Genomic DNA, 22124 nt, shown 5'->3' with positions numbered 1-22124 from the left:
AATACTTGAAATTCCACTATGGGTGTTTGTTCTATTTTCTATAGTTTACCTATAGAGTGAGAGCTACTAGCCAGCTCTCTACATCCAGTCAGACCTGATATGTAGCCCCAGTAATCGATCATGGAAATCATAGATCTTCGTTTGATTTGTAGCCATTTAAATGGTAAAATAATTATTCCAAAAAGCAACAGCAAAACAAACAATGTAGGCATTTAGCAGACGCTCTTAATCCAGCCAATAGTAGCCTGAACAGTTTGTTTAGGGGAGTCTGACTGGAGCCTTGTTTTAAGAACCTTTGAGGTGCATGCATAGCCGAAGAAGCCTTGTACAAGGGTGCCTGTTAGGGTCTTCAAGGTGTTTTTGTTGACCAGTGAGGAGATCCTGTATAGGAAACATGAAATACAAATACAATATAGGCTTACATTCCGACACTAGACACTGGGTCTGTGAATAATGAGTTTACATAATGTGCAGTCATTAAGTGTCTATTAACAGTGAATAAATGCATAATTGAATATGTCGTAGCGTATTTAAATTATAATTGTTTCCTGCAAAAAATAATATATATATATATAATATATATATAAATGCTTCCACCACCATAGCAACAAAGTAGGCTAATACTGTATGTTCAAATGCAGCTGTGTTGACCTATGTCCAGCAGGGGGCGGACCAGCATCAATGCGCAAACATGCGCGCAACATCATCGACCCCGGAAGTGATTCTTTCTCATTGTTGTTGCTAAATACATGCAGTGCTTCTGTCGGTAAAAGTGGCAACAGAGACATATTATTTTAACTAAAGTAACAATGTGTGACATAGAGACGTTGAGGCTGTTCGTCAATGAACGACTGACCACCGTTGCAGAGGACATATTAGCTGTGTTTGTCAGAACTATCGTACAATACCAACAACAAATAGATCTGCAACACAGACAGCTGGAGTTCCTCACTCCTCAAGTCACCTCTGATCTGCCAGGTTTGTCACAAATCACAACGATTATCCCTTTAATTTACATCGTATGTGTCTTGCTTTTTGATGTGAATTGTGAACCTAAACCTGGTAGGCCTGAATGCTGGGTTTGGTTGTAAAATGATGCCTGAAAAGACCTCATATCTGTTTATGCGTTGTTGTACCATAAAGGCTATTGCTTCTTGGTTGAGTTCTAGGGCAGGGGTCAATCAACCGAGGTGTCCACCACTGGATTAGGGAAGTAATTAGCCCAAACATTTAGACTCTCGTAGAGGTTTTTTTCGATTCTGACGAATCTCTCTAGTCTAAACGGAGTTACACCCAAATATGGTCGCGCAGAGCAACGTTTGTGCCTCAAAATCACTCTTACCTTGTACAAATGCAAAACCTAAGCTGCTTTTTCATTTGCCCCACTTGTTCGTGGGGTGTACGTCACCATATTAAACACCTGCGGGGCTTATTTCTTTTAATAAAAAAGGTATTTTAATCCACTCTGTCCATACTCTGTCTCGGAATCTGGCGGCCATCTTGGTTTTCTCTCCATTGTAAATGCGCAAGAGATCCCTGGGCCCGGCCAATGTTCTGTTGCGCATTTACAATGGAGGATTCCGAGACAGTGGATTAAAATACCCTTTTTATTGAAAAATAAGCCCCGCAGTTGTTTAATATGGTGACGCACACCCCACGGACAAGTGGGGCAAATAAAAAAGCAGCTTAGATTTTGCATTTGTACAAGGTAAGAGTGATTTTAAGGCACAAACAAACAAGCTCCGTTTAGAATAAAGAGATTCGTCAGAATCGAAAAAAACCTCTACGAGAGTCTAAATGTTTGGGCTTGGAAGTAATAGTGCTTGGGGAAATGTATTTTTAAATTCTTGTATAGCAATCCCATGACAAAGTAATGCAATTTTTAATGCCTGATGGCGGGAAACCTGGCCATCTGTATGTCAGTTATTTTCCCTCGTTTGTGTTTTTGATTGATTGATTATTAACAGTTTGCAGAATTACAGTACATTTCAAGCACAACGCAATACAAAGACTGTTAACTGTGAGTGGACGACCCAATAAAGCATTACACTTGTTTACAAGAGGGTCCACCTTGTTCAATTCATCAAAACATTTAGAGACGTACAAATAGACACTTCTATATAGCCACAGAACAGGAATTCATCATTAAGGAGGTAAAAAGGGAAAAGAAACATATACAGTGAGGGGGGGAAACAAAGGCCGGGGGGGGGGGATTCCGTGTGCGTGTGTGTGTGTGTGTCTGTGGGGGGTGGGGGATCCTCATAATGTCCTCATGTGTCTACAGAGGAATGCTGTTTATATAGAGCATAGCAAATTAAAAACCAGGTTTTCAAACATAAACATCAAATCGAACGACACTCATCACGGACAAGCTTTTTTTTTCACGGACAAGCTTGATATGGCCAACTACTTGAACATCTTCTTTACAATACAAACATAGCAACAACTCTGGAACAAACTGCCCTCCCACTTTGGGCTCTTTGGTGTAGAGCACATTAAAACCTACAGAAACCTAGGTGTTTGTAAAGATTTTAAACTAGTTATGGTAACAACTGATGAGGTACTTAAGAAATGGAGTGCCCTCCAACCCCACAAGGCCTCTGGCAATGACAATATTCCCTCCAAATGTCTCAGAGACTCAGCCATCTCTATAGCTCCAATCATCACCCACATAGTAAACCTCTCCTCTCCCAAACAGGGACAGGTCCCCCAAGATTTCAAACTGGCCAAAGTAACCCCCTTGCACAAGAAAGGGAGTAAATTAGACCCCGGCAACTACCGCCCTATTTCTATTCTAAGCTCCATCTCAAAAGTGATGGAAAAAATTGTCTATGAACAGGTTGAAAAGTATCTTGCCACAAATAAATTAATGTACGAGTTCCAATCTGGCTTCAGAACATCCCACTCCACTGACACATGCCTTCGACCACATCAAACATGAGGTGGATGCTGGCAAATACTGCAGCATGGTCATGCTGGACCTACAAAAGGCCTTTGACACCGTGAACCACTCCATACTGGTTAACAAGCTAAAAGCAATTGGTATGAGCGTCGCAGTCCCTCCCCCATTCAGAACGACGAGTGGCCCAGGAAATGGTTCTCCATTCATTTTCACCATAGGCAATTCCTAAATTATTTATTTAAAGACTGTTACACCACGGACAAAGCCAACTCGGATCGTGACAAATCATGACAATGAACACAATGTTTTGGGCCGATCAAATCATTTATAAGAAGAAAAACAACAAAAAAAGTGTTGTAACCTGCCGTTTTTTTCTACTTTCTAATTATTTGTTTGGCCGAAAACATTGTGTTCATTGTCATGATTTGTCACGATCCGAGTTGGCTTTGTCCGCGGACAAAGCCAACTGTCCGTAACCGTAACGTAACCGTAACCGTCTTTAAATAAATAATTTAGGAATCGCCTATGGTGAAAATGAATGGAGAACCATTTCCTGGGCCACTCGTTGTTCTGAAAGGGGGAGGGACTGCGACGCTTTATTGATATCGGCTCACATCAGTGAGCTGGATGCAATCCTACCTGGAGGGGAGAGAACAGATGGTGGAGGTAAATGGAACACTGTCGTCGTCGTCGTCCCTCCCAGTGAGCTGTGGCGTTCCACAAGGAAGCATACTAGGGGCTTTAGTGTTCCTAATATATGTAAACGACATTACTGCAACTTGTTCCTGTTCGCAGATGACTTGGCACTGCTAGTCTCGGACAGGAACAAACTTCAGGTTGAAAAGGCCCTGAGCTCTGAACTCGGTAGAATTTGCACCTGGCTCGCTGATATTAAACAAACTATCAAGAGACAGCGAGTGCATTCTCCGGCAGCGGCAGCAGCCACGGCGCAGCCGCCAACAGCCATGGCAGTGTTTCCTCTGCCGTGGCAGTGTTTCCTCTGCCATCGGCAAAGCCTCCTAATCCGCCACAGACCGGCGGCTGCAGGCACCTTTCGGCACTTGCCAGCACCTGCCACCGGCACATGCCGGCACCTTCCGGCACTTGCCGGCACATATGCCGGCACCCACCGGCGCCTGCCGGCACACCTTTTGCCTAAGTCACTTACTGCAGAAGTAATTTGGCCTAAATAAGGTTTATAATTGCCTAAGTTAAAATGGCATCTTCAGATATTGGCCTAAGTCATTTTATCCTTACATGTTACATGATTGACATACACCTTTATTTGTATGTCAATAGTAATTTTTTCATATTTTTTGGAATTGAAATAATTAAGAAAACCTGAAAACCTTGAAAAAATGACTTAGGCAATTAGTTTAATAAGGTGACGATATACAGTATGGGCACAAAAGGGGCACAGACAGATAAAAACAGGTGTTATGACAACGGGTATTATTAGGTACCCAAGTTGCATCGTTCCCAAGTAGGCCGGTGGCCAGCTGGCACTTACAGGTCTAGTTTTTAGGGGCGCTAGCCCCTCCTATACACAGGTTTAATGTTGACACAAACAGATAGTGTCTATCTGTGCATGCTACTGGAGTCATGAGACATGGCCAAAGCAATTCCGGGGGTCCCCAGCCAAAAACGTTGAGAACCCCTGCCATAGACAATACAGAGAAATGTATTGACACCCCATTCACCCGCATAGAATATGCGAAATCAACCGTCATCAGGACCATGCAATGGGCCCACAGAGCGCCCCTCACTTCACAGCATCTTGCAAGGGGTCTGGTCCACAAGATTCGATACACCACCAACATTACATACCCATGTACCTGTCTAGATACTTCCTTAATGTTAACGAAGTCCACACCCACAACACCAGAGGGAGTGCAACGAACCATGTACAACCCAGATTCGGCACAAACAAGGGACTAAATTATTTCCGCTACTATGCCACCAAAATGTGGAACGCCCTACCAACAGTCATTAAGACATGTGAATCACTTGACTCCTTCAAAACCGCTCTCAAAGGGCACCTACGGATGGCTGCAATTCTAAACTGGCCCCCGTAAAATCTGAATCCCCCCCTTTTCCCCTCACAGTATATGATTATTTCCCCTTTTTACCTCCTTTATGATGAATTCCTCTTCTGTTCTTTGACTACCGGTATATACTGTAGAAGTGTCTATTTGTACGTCTCTAAATGTTTTGATGCATTGAACATGGTGGACCCTCTTGTAAACGAGTGTAATGCTTAATTGCGTCGTCTACTCACAGTTAACAGTCTTTGTATTGAGTTTGTGCTTGAAACGTACTGTAATTCTGCAAACTGTTAATAAATATTTCAATCAATCAATCAAAAGCAGTGGTGCCACAGATGGAAAACCCATTCATTTTCTCACACAGAGATTTGCCGAAAGTATTTATATAAATTATTGTAACTCTGGAACAGCCATCCAGGCTCCTAGTGAATAATGGCCATATAACAATTTATTCTTTGTCAAAATATAGTATTTAATTTGGTGCCGATATATTGGCCAAGCCGATTGTATGCATATGTTATGCACTGTTTCTCTCATCTCCTATTCTGCCTAGACTTCCTCCCAGTCTGTGAAGAGGAGAAATCACCTGAGCAACAGGAGAGGAGGTCCTATCTGCTCCAAGAGGAACCACAGCCTCCACAGATTAAGGAGGAACAGCAGGAGCTAATTCACAGACAAGAGGAGACTGAAGGGTCAACGCAAACATTACTAGCAGTGAGAAGTGAATATAATGAAAACAGAGAGACGGAGCCTCTAGCCAGCACTTCAAATGAACACGTGAAAACAGAGGCTGATGTAGAGAACCGTGGAGCATCACTGCCAACTGTTGATGTGCAGCTCATCTCTTCACACTGTTCTGAATCTGACACTGACAACAGTGATGACTGGGAGGAGCCCAGGGAAGATCAGTCGATGAAAACACACAACGAGACACACACTGTGGAAGGACAAATATTTTCTTTGAGAAACAAGCTGTCCCAGGACCTGATATCAGTGCAACAAACTCCATCCATGAGAGCCCATGCAATGGAAAGTACATTTACTTGTACAGTTTGTGGTAAAACTTTTATCCGAAAGGGAGATCTCAAGAGGCACACAAGTACGCATACGGGAGAGAAGCCCTTCAGTTGTACAGTGTGCGGTAATCGCTTTAGTCGAAGTACACATCTTAAGAGACACGCACGTACTCATACAGGGGAGAAGCCCTTCAGTTGTATACTGTGTGACAAGTCTTTTACTCGATGCACACATTTGAAAAGACACATGAGGATTCATACAGGAGAGAATACCTTAGTTTTATAGTTTATGATCAATGTTTTGGGTGAAAACACACAAGGGTTCATACAGGTGAGAAAGCTGAACAGTTTATCAAGGAATCCACCTGAGCTGACATAATTATCATACATACTCATACTGGCCATTCGCCACAACTGACTAATGACTAATTTGGATTCCATAGAAGTCAGGACGTCTCCTGCGGAAGCATGTTGCACGGCGAAAATAGCCGATCTACAAGCTCTCAATGCATTTGTGACACATTGTTTAAGATTATAGCATTTGAAGTGGTCAAACTAGCAATTTCTTCAGAAGCATCTTCCATAAAATCTTAATAATATGGAATATTTCATATAAAAGCAAAGGTTAAAGGCAAAGCCTCAATCTGTGATTTCACTGATTTCTTCACCTGTTTGGCAGTATGTAGAACAGCAGGAACAATATTACTAAAACGTAATTTTACAGTGTTGTGTTTTTTTGTAGGGAATATCCCTGGGGGGTTTCACAAATCACATGTTAGGAGGACTTGGTCATACAAACATTTTCCAGTCATGAGATTTTATTTTGCCATAATCCATCAATACTGTACATTCACTGATAAGTCATATCCTGCTATAAATGCACCACGTGTGTGTGTGTGTGTGTGTGTGTGTGTGTGTGTGTGCGCGTGTACGTGTATACGTCTGTAATCCACGTAACTCGAGAATTGTTCGCCCCACTGACTTCACATTTATTTTACACACGTTCCACTACACCACAGGGAGGTAGTGCAGTGCCCGGTGTGGAGTCGGTCAGATACACAGTTGTCCAGATTCCAGAACCACTACAAAAGGTCAGGCTCTGCCAGTGGCAGTGGCAGTACCTAATGAGCCTAAATCATCTCGCCTGTAGATTCCATGACTTCACATTGAGATTTGGCAACACACTTCATATTTGGACAGCCTGACGCAGAACTCCATATACTGTATAGGAATAAAGGGACATAGAGAGACAGATACAGAAATCTCTATTTATGGGCATAAACGGGACACAGACAAATGGGTGGAATGGGTACTCTGACACGGGTACAACGGGTATTGCATGGATCTCCAACTTCCATCGTTACTGACTCTGTGCTCTACAGACGGTCTAGTATAATGAAGCAAAGGAATCACAGATTCGGATAATCTCAACATGATCAAATAACTCACTGAATACATAAAATGTGTGTTTTTCTATATAGAAATTATGCTGTAACTTGTTGGGGATTGCAGGTAACTTTTTCAGCTAATATTCTGTCACTGTCCAGGGCAATTATGAAGTAAATGAATAACATGGAGTGTTGAGACATTTTAAAATGTGAACTTTACTCTCTTAACTCTTTTTTTCTTTTGCTGTTTTTTTGGCTGTTTTTTTTACTCTGTAGTCTGTAGGACTTTATGATTTGTGAAAAAGTGCTTTACAAATAAAAATGTATTATGAACACAGTATGTGATCCTTGAAAAGAAATTCCACTCTGGGTATAAATGTATTTTATTTGTATAAAGTTGCTTACCTGAGCTACCAGCCAGCTCTCTACAGCCAGTCAGCCCCAGTAATCAATCATGGAAATCATCGATTTTCTGCTGTTAGATTTGTAGCCATTGTAACTATACTATACCATTCGTATAGCTTCAGTTTAGGCATGGGTTTGGTGTGATTTTATTTATTTATTTTACTTAAATTTAAGCACTGCTAGTATGGTTATACACTTATATGATCCGAGACAATACAGTACATCTATGGAAATCTGAATTCATTATATTGTAAGGGTTAGGTTGGTGATGCTGCCTTTATGTAGTGATGGCTGCCATTTCTGGTCTTTTTAATCCACAGCAACAGTAGTAGGCCTATAAGAGTGAACATACAATACAAATAGGATTAAACAATAGACTTAAATTCCGACACTAGACATCTGCACTGGGTCTCTGAATGAATGGGTTCACATAGTAATGTGCAATAATAAATAAATAATTTAATAAATGTCATGCCCTAATGGCAGCATCCTAACATCACACCAAATATTGCAAAGAACCCTTGAAAACGTAGCCTATTTAGAATTGTTTATGCAAAAAAAACTACAGCTTTATATCATTATACTATACAGTACATGTGATGTCTCCCTTAATTTTCTAACCGTGTATTTGATGGTTTGAAGATGTTCTGGTGAATTGAAAATGGAGGACCCTTTATGTACAACAAATCTTAATGATTTTTCTGGTTTTATCCTCTTTGCAGATTTTGTATTGTTTAATACAATCAATCAATCAATGTTGACCTATGTCCAGCAGGGAGTGGACCAGCATCAATGCACCAACATGAATCACTTTCAGTCTTTAAAGCTTCTACATTATTGTTCAGATCCGGTCTAGAGCCCGCCTACTGTATCCTGACATTTCCACTTACACATTCATATATTTCGATATCCGTTCTAGATCTGCAAACTGCAACGTGAATTGAGCCCAGCCTGTATTAACATGCGCGTAGTCTCGCTCGTTTTACCAGACTGTTTCCTCCGCGCAAATGTATTCTAATATAAATAGAAATCACCTACGGCTATAGCTTGTTGCTGTAATTGTAAAGATGTTTTAAAATATATTTTCGTGAACGGAAATGGCAACTTCCGTTACTCAGCTCATGGGGGCTAGATAGTCAGACTATAGAGCGTCGCAGTCCCGCCCCCTTTCATGACGACGCCTGGCCCAGGAAATGAATCACAATGCATTTTCCCCATAGACATTTCAAAAAGTATTTATTTAAAGACCTTTTAAGCGTTGTACGAAGCCAACTCGAGTCGTGACAAATCATGACAACACACACAATATTTTGGACAAAACAAATAATTACATAGAAGAAAAACAACAACAAAAAGTGTTGTAACCTGCCGTTATTTTCTACTTTCTAATTCTTTGTTTGGCCCGAAAAATTGTGTTTGTTGTCATGATTTGTCACGACAAGAGTTGGCTTTGTCCGCAGCGTAAACATCTTTAAATAAATACTTTCTGAAATGTCTATGAGGAAAATGAACGGAGAATCATTTCCTGGGCCATGGTAGGGGGCGGGACTGCGACGCTCAGTCCCTCCCCCTTTCAGAACAACGAGTAGCCCAGGAAATTAATCCCAATGCATTTTTCCCATAGGCATTTCAAAACGTATTTATTTAAAGACCTTTTAAGCGTCGTACGAAGCCAACTCTTGTCGTGACAAATCATGACAACACACACAATTTTTCGGGCCAAATAAAGAATTAGAAAGTCGAAAAAAACGGCAGGTTACAACACTTTTTTTGTTGTTTTTCTTCTTTGTAATTATTTGTTTGGTCCAAAATATTGTGTTTGTTGTCATGATTTGTCACGACAAGAGTTGGCTTCGTACGACGCTTAGAAGGTCTTTAAATAAAAAAATAATAAGAAATGCCTATGGGAAAAATGCATTGGGATTCATTTCCTGGGCCACGTTATTCTGAAAGGGGGAGGGACTGCGACGCTCTATACTGGTATTTTATGTCCCCGGGTTCAAGTGGTTAAAGGTATATTCAGTGATTTCACTCAAAAAACCTTAGGTTTCGTTTTTGGCTGGGACCTAAGCCTTTCATCCAATCAGGATAGAGAGCCAAAAACGAAACCTAAGGTTTTTTGACCCCCAGGGGTTAACTGGGTACAGGGAGGAACTCCTTATATGGTCAGCACACTCTATAGTAGAGAGGATATCACAACAAAACAAAAGAATAAGTGATATTTGAATTAAGTGAAATCACTGAATATACCTTTAAACGTACGAGTATAAAGTTATTTTCAATGTCATGGAACAGGGTTACAATAAATAAATAACAATATAATTCAGGGGTGCCATGGATGAAAAGATTACAGGGGTGATCTGAACCAAACATGAGAACCATGCACTGCTTTACATTACTTCAGACGATTTTTCTAATGTTTTATTTTGATTTTGGACAGACAATGTTACTTTGAGGTGCCCAGATGTCCTGTATCCCACGACATTCACTTCACAACTTCACAAGTCCCTCCCAGGGGCGTTTGGCTCTGTGAAAGAAGAAAACTACAATTGAAACCCCACCCGTAGATTAGCCTGGTTAATAAACCAGACCGAATCAGCCGTTGGCAAAAAAATTGCCTACATGCGGATTTCGGTCTGGAGAGGCTCAATTTTACGCCCATTTCCTACACACGAGAATGTGTGCGCCCAATAGGGACACGGTATACAATATGGGCGGGCTACAGTGACGTTCAATGCTTGAGACCTTTGACTGACAGTAGCTCTGACCAATTGCGTCAAAGAGAAAATGTTTCCCTGGAAATGAAATCCAAGCTGAGCCTCCCCCATAGACTGTAAAAAATATGGACAAAGCGTTCCCCGGGTCTAACATGAACGTAAAATGAAGCCTGTAATAATATGCTAATTCCTGATGTAAGTCGCCATCTTTGGTACCAGCTGGCCATTGGCTGGCTCCGTTTTGTATACCAGCTGGTCATTGGCTGCCCAGACAACGAGGCGGGACTTCCCCCCTTCTTCTCCGTTGGTTTTTATTTTGACTCGAGTGGGAGGGGAATCCCGATCATAGACTGTAATGGTAGCCACGCCCCTCAGAACATACGCGATGTTTTTTTTTCTTTATGGTCATTTTTTTAATTAATGGGACCATAATTTTCCAAAAAGGATATTATGACATTAGAAATGAGACTTTAAACTAGTGACTGGAAGAAGAAAGTATTCATGACCATGTTTATTAAGGTAATACAGTCTAGGTGAAGTTGGGCCAAAATACATGGGCCTCTATGGAGCTATGGGGCTTTTTGGGTCCGGTCCAGCGCCACAACAGGCCATTATATGAACTACCGATTTCAAATGAGGCTTCACGAAATATCTGGCTGACTGCCCCCCTGGGCCTCCCCAGACTAATATTCCGCGGATCCGTGCGATATTAGTCTGGTTTATTAACCAGGCTACCCGTAGATGGCCTGCAGGCTGCATCTATTCCATTGGCTAGTGCCTATCACTTCCGGGTGACACGCTTCATTTTTATGCTTGTGCGCAGTTTACATTTGACGCGGAGGAGAGCGTTTTCGGGAATCTGGCCGTCGCGGAAATGGAGCATTTTTTTCCATCCACCAGCTGTCTAAAAACCCGTTTTTTAAGCTGCGCGCAGCCGAAAACGTGCGCAGCTCTTTTGATAGTCTGGCAGTAGGCTATCCAGTGACAGGGAGATTGTGGAATAGTCTGGTAACGCGAGACTAACCGCAACATAGACCCCGGAAGTCATTCTCATTGTTTACGTATGTAGCTAAATCAAATGCAGTGCTTCTGTCGGTAAAAGAAGCAACAACGACGTATTATTTTAACTAAAGTAACAATGTGCGACATAGAGACTTTGAGGCTGTTCGTCAATGAACGACTGACCGCCGTTGCAGAGGACATATTAGCTGTGTTTGTCAGAACAATCGTACAATACCAACAACAAATAGATCTGCAACACAGACAGCTGGAGTTCCTCACTCCTCAAGTCACCTCTGATCTGACAGGTTTGTCACGAATCACAACGATTTATTTACCCTTTAATTTACACTGTCGGACTCGTCTGACCGTTGCAATGCCAACACAAATATGGATCCGCTTTGTATGCGGTAATTTCAATTCGAAATTCGAATAAGCATTATTGGCATGAGAAAACATACGTTTGTATTGCCAGAGAGTTTCAATATAAAAAATATAACAAATCCCATAGAGATTTTCGAAAATATTTATATAAATTAAACCGTGAATTCCGTGAAACCATGCCATCCAGACCAAACCACTTCCAAAAATTTGACTCTCGTAGCCCTGAAACATGACTATCATTCAGATGATTATAGCGCAACTGCATGCAGCCTGTTTTACGCAATCGCTACATTTACGTCCAAACATACACATTCCGATTTCAAATATAAAGTAGGCTACTCGCCACATGTGCCACGGGTGTTAGAAATTTGCTGGTACAGCAATTAGCATTGCTGCATCCCGCGTTAATAAAAATAATTTTTATCCGAGCGCCCCGGGCCCCGGCTACTTTTCTCAAACGGGGTTCGTTTGGGAAACCCACAGTTGCACACCGGGAGCGCACTCGCCTATTAGTCTGTATTGGCAGTGCGGTCAGCGTGCCTATATCGAACACACCGAGTGCCACACTCCTCCCGACCGATAGGGGCGCGTAGTTGAAAGCCAATGGCAAAAAAACTGCTCGGATATAAATGCTAAATTATTAAACAACGCGGGATGCAGCAATGATAATTGCTGTACCAGCACATTTCTAACACCCGCGGCACATGCGGCGAGTACTTTATATTTCAAATCGGAATGTTTATATACACGTTTGGACTGTAAATATAGCGATCGCGTAAAACAGGAGGCAATTGCGCCATGACGCTCGTACCGTGGCTAAAACTCTCGTAGATGTAATTATTGATTCTGACATTTTCTGACATCTGTCAGAATCGATATACATCTACTAGAGTCTACATTTTGGGCTATGGTGAATCATGACCATATACCATGACGATAATTCAAAAACATTTGAAAACCGCAAAAGAAAAGGTATTTATTCAATATAGTATATAATGTAAAATATTGTATGTTTTGACAAATAATACTATGCCCTATTGTGTTTGTGTGCAAATATTAATTATTAGGCCTAAGGATGCTGTGATCAAGATGTTTCACTCCCGATTCGATACCGATCGAGCATCATATAAATAATATAATATGATACAGATCCGATCCAGTCTCTGGATATCATATCTGGCAGGAAGAACACTTTTTTATCTTTACATTTGTTTTTATTCTTGATTTTGTAGTCAGGATTAATCAAGTGATGTAACTCAAACAGAGAACATAACCTCCCCAGAATAATAGTCAACAAACAAGTTATACACAACAGTAGGTTACGAGTGTTATGAATTGTCCATAGTACATCTAAGTCTGTGTACAAAAAGTCTGTGTATATTGAACTTGAGATACAGACTACAGTGTACTTGACATGTGATAGTACTGCCTGCATGCATTGTACTTTATAGGTAGGCCTACGAGAGGAATCTGTTTAGATGTTGCCAGTAAGGTCAGCCTTACTGCCATGACATTATCGTGTCATGTTTCTATGTCTCATAACTGGGCCCACCGCCGTACCAAAGGATTACTTCAACTGGATTGTCAGTTGTCACACAGCCTGCACACACTACCAGCCTGTCAGAACCAGACTGAGGGTCCATTTAGATTTAAATGCTAAATGGTGCATTTATATAGCGCCTTTATCCAAGGCGCTTTACATAGATTGCAGAGATTAAAATAGGGTGCATTTAGCATCCCAAAACGCAGTTTATAGTTAAGGGACACAATAAAACAACGACCTCTGCATCCACGGGATGCACTACTGTACTACTGTACTGTTTTTTTATTCTAGTTTATTTTGCTAGCTTTAGTTATAATAATCATTTCTTCTTCTGTTTTCTACATGAATATAACCATATAAAATGAAATGGGAGTTAAATGTTGCAATTAGTAAAAATGGCAAAATATCATCTAAAAGACCATCCCTGCATCCCGGGACTTGAATGAAAACCTATTTTCATCACTGAGATTGTGCATTACATTCACCCATTCACAGTTTCACACACACATTCATACACCGATGGCGGCGGAAACCATGCAAGGCACACACGAGCACATCAGGAGCAATTAGGGGTTCAGAGACTTGCTCAAGGACACTTCGACACTAACTCTGGGTTCAAACTGGCAACCTTGCGGTTACCATCCAGCCACTCTACCCCTGAGCCACCGCCTTCACAACAATGAGAATAACTAACTTTATTTTTTTTACCTGAAATGACCACCATGTCAAACAAAGAAGCCTACTTATATTACCTACTGTATTTCATATTGAGTAACATTATTTTATCTCTTATATTTCTTACCTGCCATTTGCCAACCATTTTGTTATTGTTGTCTACTGTCACAGTAATCCACATCTGTTGTCTTATGTGTTGTTACACAGGGTCTAGTTTATTTTTGTATTTTATTTAATGCTTTAAGCTGCTATAAGCAATAATATGTCAACATTTTAATGACCTTTTTATCTTTAAATTTGTTGGTATTCAGACCATAGATGTATATAAAGTCTAGATGGCTTAAGGCGGAGTTTCTGACGTCGTTCACCCGGCAGCCATCTTACTTCGGTGCTACAGTACAGTATGTTCAATGGCAGCTCAAACAAAAACAGTCATAACTCGCTCAAATCTTGACGGATTTACAAACACGTTGGTTTATTACAAACGTTGTCAATGTGGCTATGATGCTTAGGCCTATCTGATTATTTTCTTTATTGTTATGAAGGTCGTATAAATGCATATAAGTATGCGGAAGTCTCTGACGTTTATAACAAACCAAACCATTTGAAAATCGGTTGAAAATTGAGCAAGTTGTGGTTATTTAAAAGTACATGCCCCGTAAACACAATGTTATGTGGCCCCGAGGTAAGATGGCCGCCACGTAGCAACGTCGCTCTCCATTGGCCAGAGCGTGGGTGAGCCATCTAGCTTTGTAGTGTGTAGTCTCTGTGGCACATCTAGGGGCCGCAATCTGCATTCAAAGATTTTCCAAGAAGCTTTGTCATTGGTCGATTTGCCTGTCTACTTCCTGATTGGTTAGTCATTCAGTATTTAAGTCCGACGTCATTTTATAGTGCTACGTTACGTCCGGGTCCAAGTGGCACCAGCTCCCGTCCGCATCTCATTGTAAATACCATATCTAAACGCGTGAATCTTTTTACAATGATGTTATTTTTCAGAAAGGAAGCCATTGAGGGTTAAAATGGGTCTTAATGCTTCCATCTCGAGTAGAATTAACTGAGCTCACGTTACAGCTAAAATACTGAATTGCGATCGGGTTTTGTTCTTCGACCAATGACAAAGCTTCTAGGAACATCTTTGAATGCAGATTGTGGCCCCTAGATGTGTCACAGAGACAAAATATTTTTTGGGAGTCTTCTACCCATTGCTGGCTGTCTGAATACCAAAAGATAAGAAATAAAAGATAAGAAATAAAACGGTCATTAACAGTTTGACATATTATTGCTTATAGCTACTTGAAGTTCAAGTGAACCCATTGGTGTCTGTAGTGAAACTAATCGCTTCTGCACTGTCCACATATGCTTATGCAGCCAGGAAACCTTGCACGTCTTTAAGAGTCTGCAGGATGGCTGTCTCAGTCATGTAACTCCGGCTGTGGCAATGGGCATAATGTAGCGAGGCTCTATAAGTGCTCCATTAAAGATGGAGTGCCGTGATTCCCCCCTAAAACACGACCATCAGGTACTATGATTATACTAGGACGAATATTCTTTTCTAAAAAGTGTACAGAAAGTGTTAAAATTATGTTTCCATGTGGCCACACCCACCAGTTCATTAAAGGGTGCGTTCGGAAATGTGCACCGGGAGCGCACTCGCCTATTAGTTTGCATTGCACAGTGCGCTCAGTGCGCTATTTCTGAACGCGCATACCATGTATACCTGGTTTTCACCTTAGCACCACCCACCTGAACTTAAGCCTCACCCACAGATGTTATTAATGATATGATAATGAGGGAGGGGTTAGGGTTATGATGTTACAAAAGTGGTGTGATTTTGATAGGGCCTTTTGACTCAAAGGCTTTCAGCTTTTAGGAAGAAACCAAAAATACACAGGAAAGACGTATTCGAATATTACAACCACAACTAGGGGTCTATTAGACTAATGTTAACTCCATAGACACATTAAAAACAGAGTTTAAGCGTTTAAACCAAACATTATTCCCCAGTCTGACAGTGGCTGGTCGGCAAGCACAATAGACTGGGCAATGTGCGCTGTTATTGCTTCTTGCTCTCTCACTTGGGAGTTTTTCCACCTTTCAAAATCCTCTGGCAACGTTGGCTGTGTGAGGGAGCCATCTCGTTGTCGCTTTTCATGTTCTGTATCTTTTAAATATTCCTCATTTCATGTAGCAGTGGGTGAGGGCTTTTAAGATGATTTATGAGGTTGGTCGACCACTGCGTGGGAGCTTCTTTATTGCAAGTTTAGCAATTCGGCTGTTGTGGCTTTTTCGTTTTATATTAATACTCCAATACGGTTGACATGGCTGCTTTCTCCACTCAAGTCGTACTGCCGGCCGCTCAACTACTAGCAAACACTGTCATGGTCACGTGGCCCCTGCTGCATGATAGTACTGCATAGCTTGCTGGATCTGCTTGATAGAACGACGTGCTGAAGCGGAGTACCTGAATGGAGTTCTTAGATCTGAGTATTTGATCGGTCATTTTCGCTGTAGTTCGATCCGATCCACATTTTTGGCTGATATCACTCCGATATCCAATCAGAAGATCGGTTCGTGGCATCCTTAACTGTTTCTCTCATCTCCTATTCTGCCTAGACTTCCTCCCAGTCTGTGAAGAGGAGAAATCACCTGAGCAACAGGAGAGGAGGCCCGACCTGCTCCAAGAGGAACCACAGCCTCCACAGATTAAGGAGGAACAGCAGGGGCTAATTCACAGAGAAGAGGAGGCTGAGGGGTCAACGCAGACATTACTAGCAGTGAAAAGTGAATCTAATGAAAACAGAGAGACAGAGCCTCTAGCCAGCACTTCAAATGAACACGTGAAAACACAAGCTGATGTAGAGAACTGTGGAGCATCACAACCAACTGTTGATGTGCAGCTCATCTCTTCACACTGTTCTGAATCTGACACTGACTACAGTGATGACTGGGAGGAGACCAGGGAAGATGAGTCAGTAGATCAGACCGATACTGTGGAAGGACAAATATTGTATTTGAGAAACAAGGTGTCCCAGGACCTGATATCAGTGCAACAACCTCCAAACGCGAGAACTCATACAGGGGGGAAAACATTTGGTTGTACAGTTTGTGGTAAGACTTTTAACCGAAATGGAAATCTTAAGATGCACATAAGGACTCATACGGGAGAGAAGCCCTTCAGTTGTACAGTGTGCGGTAAACGCTTTACTCGAAGTACACATTTGAAGAAACACACGAGGATTCATACGGGGGAGAAGTCCTTTAGTTGTATAGTTTGTGATAAAGGTTTTGGTGACATGAGTGATCTGAGAAAACACATGCGGACTCATACAGGTGAAAAACCCTTTTATTGTGCCGTTTGTGGCAAAAGTTTTAATCGAAAAGAACACCTTAAGAGACACATGAGGATTCATACAGTTGAGAAAGCTGTTAGTTGAACAGTTAATTTTTTTTTTCAAGTAAGCCATCTGAGCTGACATATTACATAGTAGTATGGCATTAACATATGCACATTATTTATACAGACCCAGGGTCGTAACACCACCCCATTTTAATATTTAAAAGAAGACGATCTGGAAAGCATGCTTCTGTTCGGTGTTTGTTGTTGCATAATAATAATTATTGTGACGGATTGTTTTAAACAGGTTTTTTATTTTTGATACCGATTCTAAAGATTTGAATATGAATAATATATCTCTATTCTCTACACCATTTAATGTATAGTTGTGATGTGATTGTACAAGAACATCACAGGAGGACTTACAATAAAAAGTCAATAAAAATCTGTAATATTAACTTTAATAAATATTTATACTCAAGGGTTATCGCCATGCTGGCTTGTGGTGGACATATTTGTCAAGATTCTATATTTTTATTATGTTATTATAAAAGTAAATGCATTTATGAATACATTATTATATCTTACATAGTTTAAAAAAAATTGTTTGCTTTGATGAAGTGTACGTTTAAACACTGCACAGTCATGCAATGATCCATAAAAGCAGCGTTGTTTTTGGCAACACATTTCTATTTTAGATTTATTCATAGTCACTTTTTAGTCACCTGGAATGCTTTAGTGTTAGTCTAGTTAAATCTACAGTGGATTTAGTCGACCGAAATGTATTTTGGTGGGCCTTGATGCCGTCGTAAATCGTAATGGCTGTTTTTACACTCGCTGAAAATAGCAGATCTACAAGCTTGTGAGCAACCAAGTGTAAAATGACTTATACTGGATCTCTTGTCCACTAGTCCGTCCCTAACATTTTAGTTTTTATTTGTTGACAAAATCGACAGTATATTTAGTCATCATGGCTTAGTTTTTATTACATTTTTATGTCGTTTTTGTCAGTGAAAAGAGGTAGTCGACAAACATTTTTCGTCGTGGTATTAGTCGACGAAACCAACACTGCATGAAAGGCCCTTAGGTGTCGGTATAGGACCAGAGCATTACTACAAATAGCCCCAGAAACAGTGTTATTAAAAGTCTTATTGATCATAAAATATTGTTTATTAAACACAAATGTTATTTAAACACCTTATGGATTAAACAGACACACATACATTATTAATGTCCAGAAAGACATTGTATTTTTGAGGGGCGAGGACGAGGTTCAATGTTTGCTTTGTCACCGTTTTCACATAATCATAGCAACATGTGTTAGACTTTAACCAACATGTGTTAGACTTTAGGCCTGAGGACGATTCTACAAATGTCTTCTAAATTCTGACAAAAAACCCTATGTTTCTATGTCGGTGGTTTTCAAACATTTTCACATCAAGGAACCCTCAAAAATATAATATGAAATTGCCCACCGACACCCATCAGAGAATATGTTGTTTCAGGGACCTCAACAGAATCAAAGATTTGAGCTAAAAACGTTCGCTCCGAAAGAATATAAAGATTTACGCCACATTTTCAGGATTTTTCAAAAATAGCAGATCTACAAGCTCGTAGCGCGCCACCAAGTGGCGCGCTACAAGCTTGTAGATCTGCTATTTTTCAAAAGCAAAATTATAACCTAAGGGGTTCCCGCCCAAAATGGGTTAATATATTAGCGCCCCTCACTTTCTTTTTTATAAAGTTATGGTTGTAAGAAAAAGAAAACATTTGATCTTGGGGCTGTCGTCCTGACTTAGTTGGTCTCAGTCTTGGTGTGTGCTGGCGTCTCTGGTTCTTCTCGTTGCGTGACGGTGATGGGCACCAGCCTCGCCCCTGCTGCGGTGGTCTTGGCTGTCGTGGAGGCCGCCTCCCCAGCGGTGGTCTTGGGTGTGGCGGTCGACACCAGCTGCTCGCGTGGGGCGAGGGTAATGGGCACCAGCCTCTCGTTGGACCCTGCCGCGTCCTTTTCACGGGTTGCCTGGACGCAGAGGAGACCCCCGTCCAGCGAGCAGGTGACGGACTCGGGGCTGACGCCGTCGGGGAGCTCGAACTCCTGACGGAACTCGTGGAGGCGGTACGAGCTGTGGCTGTCCACTTCCTGTTTCCTCTCGGAGCGACCGCTGACCCGCAGCTTCCTGCCCACCTGTCCGGAAGAAATAGGTTGACGACGGTTTATTTTAGTTCTCATACCTATTTTTAAGGACCCAGAGTGTGTACAAATGGACCCTTACAGGTCTCTCTGTTAGAGTTACAGACCTGTAAGGCCCCCCTCGTGGAACCCTGGTGGTCCCCTGACCTCCCCTTTGACAAACACTGCTTTAGGATGACGAGGTGAGACTTTACAATAGTACAGTACTAGTTATACTACTACTACTGGTAATACTACTTGTATGGCTGATAATAATTCCCAATAAATTACTCAACCGGCAGGCTAAACCTGGGAGCTAAAAACAAACTGTAATGACGTGCCACAAACGATGATAAAATGATTAATGTCCAAACGAGCTCATAAGTTTAAAATCCTTACTTATTATTCAGTGCACCAAATATTACAATACAATTTCCAATAAATATATATATAAAATATAAATAAGATATGTGCAAAGAAGCTAAATTTAAACAGTGAGCTAACCAAAATGAATCAAACTATCAATTTAAAGTACGTGTGCGGTCAGCAAAATGTATCGCTCCAAGCTCACCCTGCCTCCAAGTTCAAACAGCCTTAAGGGTTAAGGCCTATTCATAGTCTGGATTTTCGGTGGTGAGCTGACCACCGGAGCTGAAATAACGTTGAGGGGTGGTGAGTAAAAACAGAGAGAAGGGCTGGAGCGGTGGCGGTGGTTTGCTCTTCACCGCGGCTCGTGACGTCATGTTGTAGTTCGGTGGTCACCTAACCACTGTAAATCCAGACTATGTATGAGCCTTTAAGGCCTATTCATAGTCTGGATTTTCGGTGGTAAGGTGACCACCGCTCCGGTGGTGAGCTGACCACCGGAGCTGAAATAACGTTGAGCGGTGGTGAGTAAAAACAGAGAGAAGGGCTGGAGCGGTGGCGGTGGTTTGCTCTTCACCGCGGCTCGTGACGTCATGTTGTAGTTCGGTGGTCACCCCACCACCGTAAATCCAGACTATGTATGAGCCTTTAGACTAAACTGGTACAGATACCTGTATTTGTCAACTACCGGTGGCCACCCACAGAGACGCTTGCACCAATAATGAAGTGTCAACGCGGTGCCCACAGTCCCACACCCATCACCAATCAAGTGAAAATAACTGTAACTAAGCACTCTTTGGCTCCTGCACTACTACTACTATGACGGCTACTACTACTACACATCTCCCATAATGAGTATTGTTTTGCGTTACTTTTAACTGTGTTCATTGCACCAAAAGGGTAGATGAAAGCAGAAATGTAAATGTAGGAAGATATATCACATTCGTATGAAGCACTTAAAGGAGATTGTGCGCACTTGTGAGACTAACAATGCTACATGGGGTTAGAGTTTAAACTAGATTCAGCAACAGATATGTTTTGACACGCATTACAATTCTTCAAGACTGTTCCCATGCTTTACATGTTGTATATCAAATATCAAATGGACTTTTCTTTTTGTTCACTCTACGCCAAACTCTCTTTTTTAAGAATAGCTGATCTACAAGCTCACTGCGGATAATCTATGTTTGGCTAATGTTACCCTCGGACTATGGATGCCGGGGTTCAAGCATAGAGTATTAAAAGGATAGAGACTAAACTGACGTGAAGCTCCGCCCCCTCCGCTATTCATGTCAGTGGAAGTTGCTCAGTGGCGTTTTGAAGCACCCGGAAGGCTGCCGGAAGTACCGTCTATTTCCGCATTTTTTCAGCATTTGGACACCACATTTTAGTGTCCGGAAATGCGGAAGTGCAGCTGGGCTTTAACATTGGGCGCTCGGTTGCACGGGGTTTCCTCGTCCGGAATCCACGGGTCCGCCTGCAGTCCTTCCTCTTACCACTAGGGCCCAGCGCTTCAACATTGGAGTGCATAGCTGGCCCCTTGGGTTCAAGTGGTTAATAACAAAAACCCTGACCACAACTCCACCCACCTGTTTGACAGACAGCTCCTCGGGCGTGTAGTCCTTGGTGTTGAGCGTGAGCGCAAAGACTCCGCCCTGGTTCTTGCTCATCTGGAATGTGATTGGCTTCAAGGAGACGGCGGCCAGCGCCGATTGGTCGATCTCCTCCCAGATGCGTTGGTGCAGGCGCTCCATGTAGTCCATGTTCTGCTTCATAAGCTGGAAGTGACGCACCATTTCCTGTTCCAGCTGGTAGAACAGGGGGCGTGTCTCGGGCCAGAGGCTGCGGACGGGCCAGTGGAAATCCCTGAAGGGTGACATCAGCAGGGCCGCAGGGTCGAGGGCGGATGGCTGGTGGAAGGGGCTAAGCATCGTTTTAGGTTGGCCTCCGGGCAGTTAGCTCTACACTGGTTTAGTTCAACTTAAATAGGACCTTATAGCCTGAAAAACTAGCTTTCCTCACGTTATATAGGGTTTCCTCAGAATGCACTCTGCTCAAAGCTAATGATGTTCTTTTATAGTTGGCTTGTCCTTTGGTCTAGTTAGCCTTCACTCAGTCTTCCAGTCTTCTGCTGTCTATCTCTTCGTTCTGTCTTCCCTCTGCGAACGTCCCGGCTT

At 42.0% G+C, this 22124-nt stretch overlaps 3 protein-coding genes across 4 annotated transcripts; 2 read left to right on the top strand and 1 right to left on the bottom strand.

Moving 5' to 3' along the window:
• Positions 1 to 760: 760 nt before the first annotated feature.
• On the top strand, positions 761 to 6864 carry LOC310877898 (uncharacterized protein). Its single transcript, XM_083791894.1, has 2 exons — positions 761 to 978; positions 5501 to 6864. The coding sequence occupies exons 1-2, from the start codon at positions 810 to 812 to the stop codon at positions 6247 to 6249; spliced, it is 918 nt and encodes a 305-aa protein (XP_083648020.1). The 5' UTR covers positions 761 to 809; the 3' UTR covers positions 6250 to 6864.
• Positions 6865 to 11572: 4708 nt separating this feature from the next.
• Positions 11573 to 18225, top strand: LOC310877843 (uncharacterized protein). Its single transcript, XM_083791803.1, has 2 exons — positions 11573 to 11780; positions 16691 to 18225. The coding sequence occupies exons 1-2, from the start codon at positions 11612 to 11614 to the stop codon at positions 17509 to 17511; spliced, it is 990 nt and encodes a 329-aa protein (XP_083647929.1). The 5' UTR covers positions 11573 to 11611; the 3' UTR covers positions 17512 to 18225.
• Positions 18226 to 18412: 187 nt separating this feature from the next.
• Positions 18413 to 22085, bottom strand: LOC310877844 (heat shock protein beta-11-like). Of its 2 annotated transcripts, XR_014570832.1 has the most exons (3): positions 21537 to 22085; positions 19093 to 19596; positions 18413 to 19021 (listed from the first exon to the last, which is right to left on the bottom strand). XR_014570832.1 is itself a non-coding variant. In XM_083791804.1 (2 exons), the coding sequence occupies exons 1-2, from the start codon at positions 21876 to 21878 to the stop codon at positions 19207 to 19209; spliced, it is 732 nt and encodes a 243-aa protein (XP_083647930.1). In that variant the 5' UTR covers positions 21879 to 22085; the 3' UTR covers positions 19048 to 19206. The 2 variants fall into 2 exon arrangements, 1 of the variants encoding a protein (XP_083647930.1); XM_083791804.1 differs by lacking the exon at positions 18413 to 19021 and having other exon boundaries at positions 19048 to 19596.
• Between the last annotated feature and the right edge of the window lie 39 nt (positions 22086 to 22124).

The sequence above is a fragment of the Protomyctophum parallelum genome (assembly GCF_964188405.1).
Source record: "Protomyctophum parallelum genome assembly, chromosome: 20".
Classification (NCBI taxonomy): domain Eukaryota; kingdom Metazoa; phylum Chordata; class Actinopteri; order Myctophiformes; family Myctophidae; genus Protomyctophum; species Protomyctophum parallelum.
This window is presented reverse-complemented; position numbering and strand designations above follow the sequence as displayed.